Source organism: Prinia subflava, chromosome 8 (genome assembly GCF_021018805.1).
Source record: "Prinia subflava isolate CZ2003 ecotype Zambia chromosome 8, Cam_Psub_1.2, whole genome shotgun sequence".
In the NCBI taxonomy this organism is placed as follows: Eukaryota; Metazoa; Chordata; class Aves; order Passeriformes; family Cisticolidae; genus Prinia; species Prinia subflava.
In genome coordinates this window covers 5,490,463-5,500,943 of record NC_086254.1, presented here as the reverse complement: position 1 = coordinate 5,500,943, position 10,481 = coordinate 5,490,463, and the positions used below count along the sequence as shown (strand labels likewise).

General features: G+C 50.6%; 2 protein-coding genes and 1 non-coding gene across 6 annotated transcripts in view; 2 read left to right on the top strand and 1 right to left on the bottom strand.

Annotated features, from left to right (window-relative positions):
* The first annotated feature begins 416 nt into the window (after window positions 1-416).
* Window positions 417-514, top strand: LOC134554453 (Z30 small nucleolar RNA). The gene has a single exon (XR_010081247.1). It is a non-coding gene; the product is annotated as a Z30 small nucleolar RNA (small nucleolar RNA).
* Window positions 515-2,240: 1,726 nt separating this feature from the next.
* PEX12 (peroxisomal biogenesis factor 12) lies at window positions 2,241-5,810 on the bottom strand. The gene is made up of 3 exons (XM_063402512.1): window positions 5,601-5,810; window positions 4,662-5,206; window positions 2,241-3,995 (listed from the first exon to the last, which is right to left on the bottom strand). The coding sequence occupies exons 1-3, from the start codon at window positions 5,724-5,726 to the stop codon at window positions 3,596-3,598; spliced, it is 1,071 nt and encodes a 356-aa protein (XP_063258582.1). The 5' UTR covers window positions 5,727-5,810; the 3' UTR covers window positions 2,241-3,595.
* Window positions 5,811-5,854: 44 nt separating this feature from the next.
* Window positions 5,855-10,481, top strand: part of AP2B1 (adaptor related protein complex 2 subunit beta 1) — a 75,130-nt gene continuing 70,503 nt past the window's right edge. Inside the window, exons 1-2 of one of the 4 annotated variants that reach the window (XM_063402509.1) lie at window positions 5,855-5,948; window positions 10,090-10,147. In XM_063402509.1, coding sequence (XP_063258579.1) covers window positions 10,111-10,147 — 37 coding nt within the window. In that variant the 5' untranslated portion in view covers window positions 5,855-5,948; window positions 10,090-10,110. Of the gene's footprint in view, window positions 5,996-10,089; window positions 10,148-10,481 lie in introns of all 4 variants that reach the window. The other 3 variants (XM_063402508.1, XM_063402511.1, XM_063402510.1) reach the window with 3 other exon arrangements.

Genomic DNA, 10,481 nt, shown 5'->3' with positions numbered 1-10,481 from the left:
GTGGATATCTGGGAGCTCGGGGGATGTGAGGGGTAGGGCGGGCACGGGCAGAGGAATTGGGGACTGAAGAGCTGCAGGGATGTGGTACAGGGAAGGAGATGGGAAGAGAGTGCAAACGTGTGGCATGAGGGAAGGGAGGGATCCAGACAGGCCTCTGGAGCCTTGGAGAGACACTGCAGCAGCATTTATAGGTATGAGACCGTTTTTTCCTCTTGGATTTGCCTGGTACTGCCTCTGCTGACCTTGGAATGCCACTTGGTGACCTGTTCCGCAGCTCCTGCTCGGCTGTAGAAGGCATGGTCACCTCCATCCCTGTGCTCCCCTGCTCCAGTGCTTCATCCTCCTAGGGAGGAGGAAACATCCCAGCGCCTGGCTTGGGAGCAAGCTCCTTATTGAAGGCAAAGAGATCTGCCCAGAAGCAATGATGAGCGAAGTATAGTCTGAACTGGTATTGCCGAGACTCCGTGTCTCTGCTCTGACCAGGGCATGATCACGTAATCTTCTCTCTGAGCTACTTCAGGCTAAGCTCGTCTGCAGGGAACAGCTTTTTCTTGAGACTTTGATGCACCCTAAAAAAATACTAAGAGTTTTTAGCAATTCCTCTAAACGGCAGAAAAACAAAGCTTTGGTTTGAAAAGTAACCCAAATACTTGTTGCTGTAGCTTTAGTGTGAGCTTGCAGTGAGGGGGGATATGGGTTTTCTCCTGATGTGCCATGGATCATGAAATTCCAGATACTCTGCCACTGTGTCCTCTCTGTAAATGCCATGCAGACTCTGAGCTGTCTGTCCTATAGAAGCTCATTAGCAGTTCATTCAGCTGTATTCTCATTTAGTGCTTGCCAGCAGGGAGCCAGGAGTATTTTTGGAATACTCTCGATGAAGTGCAACCCCTTTGGGCTTGAAGAACAGGCCCAGCAAAAGAGATGGGGCTATTCTCTAATTCAGTTTTTTGTTCTTTTCCAGGTCCTGATGACATCTTTACATTGATTTCTCTCTCCCTGCGGAGAAGGAAGCATCTATGGGGAATATACACCTAGGAGTATGTTATGGTGGTTTTTCCTTAACAGAAGCCACTTTGTTTCTGTTAAGGAAGTAGCAAAACCTGAATTGCTTCATGCTCTCATTTCTGAACACTGCCTAGACGAGCTGTGAACGTGCCTTAGGTTCACAAAAGCATTTTTAAAGATGTGCAAAGTCAAGCCCTGGCAGTGGGATACTGAACAACTCCAGTGCTGCTGTTGATGAAATTGTACTGAGCAACACCAAAGCATCCTGAGGGTGTGTGTGGTTGGTACATGACTGTAGAAATCACAAAGTAGTATGTAAGTCCAAAGGTTGGTTTAATAAAGTTGGTGCTCCCTGAAAAAACTTCTCTTGTCAATCTTTAGCCCGTTGTGTTTTAAACACACAGTTAAAAAGCAGATAAATGGGATTTTTTCCATAACTACAGTTGGGTTTGTAGCTTTATTTTAGAGCAAGGAACCTGACAAATGAGTATTTATTTGACTGCTAAGGACAGGTTTCAAAGGAGTCAAATCCAAGTTGGCATCCTGCAGCCATCTCCAGGAACACACAAAATCTGCCAGGTATTGAGCCTGTCACCATGGTGGGTTTGATGCTTGTTACTCAGCTAAGCTTTAAAGGGCAATTTATTGTGTAAAAGAGTAATTACAGCTGCTCAGAACTGGGAGGCTTCGATGTGGGTGGTTCTGTGCAGGTCTCAGAGTTGGCCAAATCCAAGGTTGGCAGGGACAGGGCGCTGTGCAGGAGTGGAAAGCAGCCAGGGCCTGCCAGGCGGGCATCTGGTGGGAATTTTTGGGAGAGAAAGAGGGATTAATCCTGGGAGAGGGAGCTGGAGAGGCCCTGGAGCAGTGTGGGATCAGAGAACTGTTGTGTGTTAGTGAATCCTGCTTTAGAGGCAGGATGAACCTCCCCAGGAGCCCTGCAGTGCTGGGGGGTGAGCATCCCACACCTGCCCAGCTTCTCCCTGAGCAGCAGACAAATAACTTGGAAAGTATGGGAAGGATAAAAGGAAAATAAACCTATCCTGAAAAGGAATCATCAGGCAAATGCTTATTTAAATGAGCTGTTGCACTGGGAGTCACCAGGGCATTAACAAAAAGTAAAAAGTGATTTGGAACCCCAGAAAATCTCACACCTCGATGTGATTTGTCTTCCAGTAAGATGTGTGTGTTCTTACTGGCTGAGAAGTATCTTCATGGACCCCACAGCTATAGGAAAAGAGAGAAATGAGACAGCTTTTATTATTATTCCATAGTGGCACAGGTAAAAATAAAACATCAGGAGCAAATCTCATTTGTTAGATATTCTGGGAAGATTCAAATTACTGCATTTTCCCACATTATTCAAGAACCTTACTCTCTTGCTTACAGGTGAAGGAGGATATTGGAGATTTTTATCTTCTGAAGCACAGCTAAAGTGGAGGGAAAATGAGATGCCTGGTTCAGTGGATTAAATATTAGAAGATATCTCTTAATCTGGAAAGACCAGAATGGGGTCCTGTACTTTGTGCAGCAAACTGCTCTTGCATTCTCTAAGCACTGTCACTGTGATATCTGGAGCGCTGCTGCTCCCTAGAGTCAGGAAAACAACCTTCCATCCTTAAAAAATCAGGTGTCAACCATGTCACACAGATTTTCTTTCCTCCTGTGTGATGTTTTGTTCTGATACAAATGTGTTACATGGCTGGGACTGCAATAACTGCAATGTAATGCTCAGATATTAAAGATCCTCAGCCTACAAAGTGCTCATCTTCCATCCACTACCATCACATGGAAAGATGAAAGCAGCTTTAGTCTTGTCTCTCTTAAATAAATAGAGCCTCCAGAGGAGCAAAGTGTGTTTGCAAAAGCCAGAAAAGAAGTAAATTAGATTCTCAATAAAGGGAGAATTTTGCTTTATAAAAGCATATAATAATGAATGCAAGGACTTATTTAACAATAAACCAATCTCGTCAGTTGGCAATTTGTTTTAATCTGGTTTGTCATTTTCTCTTTTGTGCAGAAAAAGTCACATTGCTCCTGTCCATCTTGTTCCTTTAAAGAGTCAAAAGTCTTAATTGAGAACCATTGATGGGAATTAGGAGGGTGATGTTCTCAATTCCAAGGTGAGAAGCCTGAAAATGCAGCAGATTGAAGAGTAGAGGTTTAAGCCTGTCTCCACCTCTGACACAGCCAGAGCTCACCCTGGGCAGCACGAGGGCCTGGGAAGATGCCCAGGGAGGAAAAACTTGCCTAGACAATTTCCCTACCTCTTTCATTTGCTGGCTCATGCCCTCAAGCAGCACCAGTGCTGGTCTTTCATCCCCACATCTCCTCTTACCCATATCTATGTTCCCTCCCTTTCAGCTGGTCTTAAGGCTGGCTCACAGGCTGGGGCTGTGTGATCCCTCTGCAACCACCAGGATGTTTGGACAGCTTATCCACAAAGGGCAGAGCCTTGCCAGAATGTGCAAAGGCAGCAAAGCCGATGAACCACCGCGTTCACAGGCGCTGAGAGCCCACTGAGGCGCCGCGGTGGTCCGAAGTGTTCCGTGGGATGCAGAAAGAGGGGCTGGAGCCTCCTGGGAGCCTTTCAGCTCTCAGGGGAGTAGAGTTTGACCAGGTGCTGCAGCTCAGTGGCATAGCCCGTGACCGGGCAGCGCTGGTGAGCCTTCACGTAGCCGTAGGCGCAGCGGTAGCAGAAGACGAAGCCGGAGGTGGCCAGGGCGGTGGCGTTGACGCGCACCTTGCGGCACAGGGGGCACACGCTCCTCAGGCTGGGCAGGAGAGCGGAGGTGTGCTCCTGCTCCAGGTGCACCGGGGGCGGGGGCGTGGGCAGCGCTGTCAGGGCCTTGATGGTCTCCTGGTTTTCCGAGGAGTACCACCAGTCCAGGAACTGGAGGAAGAACACGCTGACAGACAGGCCGGTGGACAGGGAGAAGGCAATGCCGCCCAGAGCTTTCCTCAGGGCTGACTGCACTCGTGAGGTAAAGCTGTAGCAGAGAGAAGGAGGGAGAGGTGGTTAGCACCACACATTTATCCATCTAGAACCGTGGGGAAAAGCACTTGGGGAGCAACTGCTTCACCACAGCTCCTTAATTCTAAGTTAGCTGGCCAGCATGTCCCATGTTTGCACTTATTAGGATGTTCTGGATTCTTTTTTTTATTTTAAGGAAGATCCAAATCCTGTTTTTTATAGAAGTCTAAATCACAAGAATTTGGATTAAAGGATCCTAGACCACAGAGTGTTTCACTCCTGGATCACCATTTCAGAGGGTATTCAGTGTGGCCGTGACTAACTGCTGCTTAGGAAAATCAAAGAAGTTACAACCCTTTCAGCAACATTGCTGCAACTCCTGCCCCTCCTTTGCAGGAAAAGCACAGGGGAAGACTGAACAGGATAAAGGCCTGCATGCCTAAAAACACCCCCAAACTCTAAAATTTTATTATCACACAATCGTTTCAAGTTAATCCCTGCTACTGGTTTCCTTATTTTCACTCACAATACTCCATTTTGGAGCACATTTTGTGAGAACAAACGTTCATCTTGAATTTTTGGAGAGCAAAATTCCAGGCACTTTTACTTGCAGCATCACCTCTAAATTTACACACCCACAGAACCCCCTGGAAAGCAACAGCTGAGCCAGGTTCTGCCATACCTGTGTGTTTGATCTGAGGTGGTTTCAACCCATTTCTTCTCCAGGGCCTGCATATCCTCTGCAGTCAGTCTGACCAGGCGGACACCAGCCAGCTTCAGCATGGGGGAATGATGCTCAGCCTTGCCCAGGATGTAGCACAGCTGCTGGATAAGAAACCAGCCCTCCCAAGTCATGTTTACATAGGGGTAGGCAGCTAGAAAGGCTCTGTAGAAGCGCTTCCAAGACGATGAGGGAGGGTGGATGGAGTACTCATCCTCTTCCCTCAGGCTGGACACCAGTTTCTCCAGCTTTCCTTTCAGGTAAGGAACAAGAACCAGCAGGAGCAGAGACTTCCAGTGCTGCCTCTTTGGCAGGCCAGCTGTGGCCAGAGGTAGCTGTCTGCCATCTCCCACGGGGATCCTCTTCAAGCTGTAGAAGTTCTCAGAGAAGGACGCGCTGCACCTGGCCAGGTAATGCTGCTGGAGCAGCAAATCCAGCAGGACATAGATCTCATCAAACCAGTGCCAGAGGAAACCATACCGGGCAGGGTTAGACTCAGCAAGCACCTGTTGCGAAAGGGACATAGAACAGGAGGAATCAGAGTGGTTTGGGCTGGAAGGAGCATTAAAGGTCGCCTGGTTCCAGCTCCTGCCGTGGGCAGGGACACCTTGTGCTGTCCCAGGCTGCTCCAAGCCCCGTCCAACCTGGATCTGAACACTCTCAGGGATGAGGCAGCCACAGCTTCTCCGGGCAGCCTGTGCCACGGCCTCCCCACCCTCACAGGGAAGCACCTGAAAGCGGAGTAAAGTGCTAAATTATAAATTACAGCAGCTATAAACGACGCCTCTAATTCTCAACACAAGCCAGGCGGTTCACAACTGTCCCGCGCCTGTGAATGCGGCCGGAGTTACACGCCGGCCCCCCTCCTCTCCCTTCACCCGCGGCCCGCCTCGCCCTCACCTTGACCAGGTGCTGCAGGGCGGGTTTCACGGCGGCCATCAGGCTGTCCTGGGCCACCGCCTCGAACACGGACGGCCGCTCCCCGCCGGCCGGGGCGGCCGTGAGGTGCGCGCCCACCTCCGCCATGACACCGCCACACCGCCCCGCCGCCAGGGGGCGCCGCGGCCCCGCCCCGCGGGGGTGCCGCTCCGCCCCGCCTCCCGGAAGCGCGGGCCGCCGGCGCTCCGCCCGCTGCCGCCGCTCTATGGTGGCGGGGCGCGGCCGCTCTGGGCGGGGGAGGGTTTGATCTCGCTGCTCGCGAGTCCGCCCGGCCCCTCCGCTTCCGGTTCCGCCGCCGCCCCCGCAGCGGTGAGTCCGGTCCGTGAGTGGGGCCGGGGCTGAGGGCGCTGGGAGAGGTGCGAGGGGCACGGGGGGCGTTGGGAGGGGATACCGGGAGGGGTGAGGGTCACTGGCGGGGTACTGGGTGGGGGGACTGCGATAGGGCGGGCAGGGGCACTGCTGGAGAATGAGGAGGGGCGCTTGGAGGGGATATTGGGAGCGGTGAGGGCAGTGGTGGGGCGCTGGCGCAGGGTGGGCAGGGAGGAGGTGTGAGGTACGGGTGGGTACGGGGAGAGGGCGGGGAGAGCTGCTGGTTAGGGAGGGGCTGGGGGACGGTGGGAGGGCGCTGGGAGGGGATACCAGAGACGAGGGGTGGGGGGACTGGGATAGGGTGGGAAGGGGGTACTGGGAGAGGTGAGGGACACTGGGAGGAACTCCTGGGATAGGGTGGGAAGGGGCATTGGGAGGGGGTACTGGGAGGAGGTGAGAGGCACTGGGAGGGAGAACTGGAATGGGGTGGGGGGAGTCGCTGGCGAGGCACTGGGAGTGGCTCTGGTGATGTACTGGAAGAGGATGGGGGGGTCACTGGGAGGACTGGGCAGGTGACTGCAGAGGAACTGGAGGGACGAGGGTGAGGGTGGGGTCAGTGGCCCTGGGAGGAGACCCTGGTCTGGGGTGAGGTGGGTGTGCTGGGGGATGGACTGGGATGGGGTTTGGGACTAGGGAAGGGTGGGATGGGAATGAGCACAGCAAGCTCCTGGGATGCAGGGGTAAGGGCTGGGTGCTGGCAGGGACCAGCAGGCACTGCTGGGACTGGGAGTGCTGGGGAGGGGAACTGGATTTGTGGGGAATGCTCCTGCAGCTGGGGGGTACTGGGAGAGATCTGGGGAAGGGCTGGTGGGCAGGGGCCTTGAGGAGGGGTGTTGGGATGTCAGTCTGGAGTGTGGCTGGGTGCTGGGAGTCCTGCTGGAGGTGTGGGACAGGCTGGCAGCAAAGCTGGGGTGGGGCTTCCACAGAATGGGGAGGTGATAGGAGGAGCAGGTGGAATGGGGACCACCGAGGGGGTGTTTGCTCCTCTGGATGGAAGCAAAATCCCTGTGCCAGCACAGGTTCAGGGCTGCAGGCACAGCTCTCCCTCTGCCATCCGCTTTCCATTGTTCTGGTTATTCTCCTTGTTCTCCAGTGGCCCTGAGCCACACCTAGGCTGTCATGCAGCTCCTTGAGAGGCTTTCCAGGAAAAATGGGTGGCATCACTTGCACTGGAGTTAAACCAGGGATTTAGGGATTGATGGTTTCAATGTCCAGGAGCTTGGCTTAATCCCAAGGCCCTTAAACCTGCCACCCTGTGTGTGGGATCAGTGCTGAGTGGGTCAGGCTGACTGGAGCCCTGTTGGTCAGACTCAGGGTCAGGTTTTCTGTGTGGTTTTGGGCTGAGGAGGCTTATCTTGCTTTGGTTCAGTCTACACTGAAATGTCAAGTCGCTGTAGCATGAAGCATTGCTGGAGCTTTCTGGAGCCATTTCTCTTTTTCATCTCTTCTTGTTTGCTGGGGTTGGTCAGGAGAGCTTTTTGCTGTCAGCTTTGTGCACCTCTTACCTGTTTCCATCTCAGCAAGTGCTGGGCACAGAACAATAGTCAGGAGGGAGCAGTCTAAAGTAGATTTTTCTTCTCAAAATACAAGGCTGTTCATGATATTTTAATTTACCTTTGCTCTCCTCAGTTTAGATTTGTGTATAAGGAGCTGGCATTTTCTGCAGTCACACAAACAGCAGTGTTTTAAATATCTAGTTTTGGTTCCATTTGCTGTGAAGCATGCTGAGATTGTTAGTGATGAGATAATACCCAGTGCTGCTGGCAGGCTGTCTCTGAGCACTGTGCAAAGCAAGCTCTGACACACATGAAACAGAAATCTGTGTGCTCATGAGAAAAGGAGCTTTATCTTATGCTGCATTTGGAATAGGGCAGTTTGGTTATTGCCCTCAGTCAGCTCTCATTCACACCTCTCAAAGGAGGTGGGAAAGGCTTGAGCTGTGCTTGGCCCTGTCTGAGTGTTTCTAGGATTCTTCATGCTTCCAACTATATGAAAGGAGAAAAACAACAATATCTGAAAGGAGAAAAACCACAAAATATCCTGCACTTGGGGTCTAACGACCATCTCTGAAATTCAGCAGGGTTCTTTCCTCTCTGTGTGTAGCTTTGTGCAACTGGGCTGATGTTTGTGGTGTTTGGGTTGGGTTTTTTCCTCCCCCCTCGATTTTCTCTCTAATCTGCTGCTCTGGCCCCAGTTAAAGCTGTATTAGAGTAGCTCAGCTGAGATGTGACCCTGGATGACAAATCCCCTCATAATGCAAGCAGAGAACATCGAGGCCACGTTCAGTGCTTTTTGCATGGCACTGTGCCAAGTACTCTCGCAGAGAAAAACATTTTAAGTCTTCCTTTTAAGCTGAGCTCAAACCCGAAGGACTCTGTCAGCAATAACATTGCAGCTGAACACAGACTCTGATTTTAATTACAAAACAAGCTCCACAGCAGCCTCTGCTTTCTGGAGGGAGCTGTGAGATTTTTGTTGGAAAAAAATCACGCTCATTGTGGCTCATGTGGCTTTCCCAAGCCAGCCTCTGTCCTGGAAGGAGGTTAAACCTCCTCTGCACGAGGAATGTGTTCCCAGAGCTTGGCAGGAGCAGAAAGGGAGAGGAATCAAACCAAACTCGGTAATTCAGCCTAATTGGATGAGGTGGAAACCAGGCAGGCAGCAGCTCCAGGAAACTGGGAAAAGCAACAGGTTGATCCTCATGCAGATGTTTGGGAATTGGACAGGATGATCCTGCAAGAAAGGGGTGGAAATTGAGGCATTACCCCTTAGCAGCTTCTGGGGTGTTAAACTGATCCAGGTGGATGGGGGAAAATGAAATGCTGATGGCATTGGGGTGGGTGAAGGGGTGAGGAGGGGAAGGGTTAAGGAACAACAAACTCATTGCACTGCTGGGCACTCCTGGAGCTCAAAGCTGTGCTGGTCCTTTTGTTGCTGAGCCAGCAAGACCTGCAGGGTTTAGAGGCAAGACAGGCAGCATTTAGGGAACAGAGGATTTACTGCTTTGCTGGCAGCCTCTAAGGTCATGGCAGGATGTGTAAGAAAAGGGGAATTGGGGCAAAAAAATAAAAAAAGCAGGAAAGAAATTATACAATCCTTTTTGAGATAGTTTTAGGGTCATAGTTCCTAGCATTGATACAGACTTTTATCAAAAGCTGTAAAACTGCCCACTCCTCTGCTCGTTTTGAAAATTGTTTCACATTTGTCACACAGCTAGCAATTGTAAGAATAAAATGATGGATATCCACATATGTTCGGGCAATCCCTGTATTCCAAGGCATTAATTTTGCTCTGTGGAGCAAGAGAAGTGCTGGTGAGACCACTTTCATGGCTCTGCTGAGCACTTGCTGCTCCAACAGCATTTTTTCCATCCTGTCCACAAAAAAAAAGGAAAACAAAAGGAAAAAAGAAAAAAAAGCAGAGCAGCACTGAAATAATGAGTGCTGTGTGTGTGTCTCAGAGGTGGGATGTCAGATCTTGGCAGAGAAATATTTCAATTTCAAGCTTGAGAGAACTGAAAAGTAATGGCTTTTCAAAAAAAGAAAAAACCACTGTTTTGCATCTGCTGGGAACAAAAGGAGGGACAGGAATGAAAGGCCTGGGGGTGGGTGTTGCAAGTGGGGTTAATTGTGCCTTCCATCAAGATGCAGCACAGGCAGATATCGTTAGGGGGAGATGACAGTTTCCTTTGTCTGAAACATGGACTTCTCCTGCCTGGCGAGACACTGGATGTGCTTTTCCTTGGAAAATGAATCTGTGTACCCAGGAAAGCCAGCTGCAGAGCCTACCAGCATCTGCTGGTAATAAGGAGTTCAAAAAATGCCTTTTGCCTGCTGAGACTGAGAATATAGGGAGCTGGGCTGGGTGCCACTGTTGTGTTTTTACCAAGCCCTTTAAATCTCTGGTTTTGCCAAGTAAAACCAGCAGCAGGTGCAGGATGAAGATTGTGGAGCTCGTGCCTGTGGATGTGAGGCTTTTGCTTCCTCCTTCACTCACCAACCTTCCTGCCTCACAAACTGGCTGCTGCCACCAGACAGCATTTGGAGCTGACTTGTTCTGTTTTTATTCTTCATATTCTCAGGTGTTTTAAGGAACTGGAACCATGACGGACTCCAAATACTTCACGACCAATAAAAAAGGTTGGTGTTGAGCTGGTGCAGTGGATTGGAGGTGGTGGGTGGCTATTTTTACACGGCTTTTTTAACTGCATGCGGGAGAACTTGTGCTTTTCTGGTAGCTCTGTCCCTGTTTCTCTTCTTAATCATCCAGGGAGAAACTTCCAAAGTAGGTCACACGGTGACAAAAGACAAAACTGGGGTATTATACGTTTTTATGATGCACAAAATAACCCAAATTGCTGCACTTTCAAGGATCAAAATGCAAAACGTTGGGATTTGAGAGCAGATCTGGCCAGAGATAAAGTTTTGGTTATTGGCTAACAAGTGCCAGACTAAGGATGGTTGTTAATTTGGG

Bases quoted from the DNA above. Each gene is read 5' to 3' on its own strand.
- PEX12 (XM_063402512.1), bottom strand. From the start codon at position 5,726: ATGGCGGAGGTGGGCGCGCACCTCACGGCCGCCCCGGCCGGCGGGGAG. The intron at 5,207-5,600 runs GTGAGGGCGAGG...CTTTCGCAACAG, and splicing joins CCCTGCAGCACCTGGTCAAG to GTGCTTGCTGAGTCTAACCC. The intron at 3,996-4,661 runs GTATGGCAGAAC...TCTCTGCTACAG, and splicing joins ACCTCAGATCAAACACACAG to CTTTACCTCACGAGTGCAGT.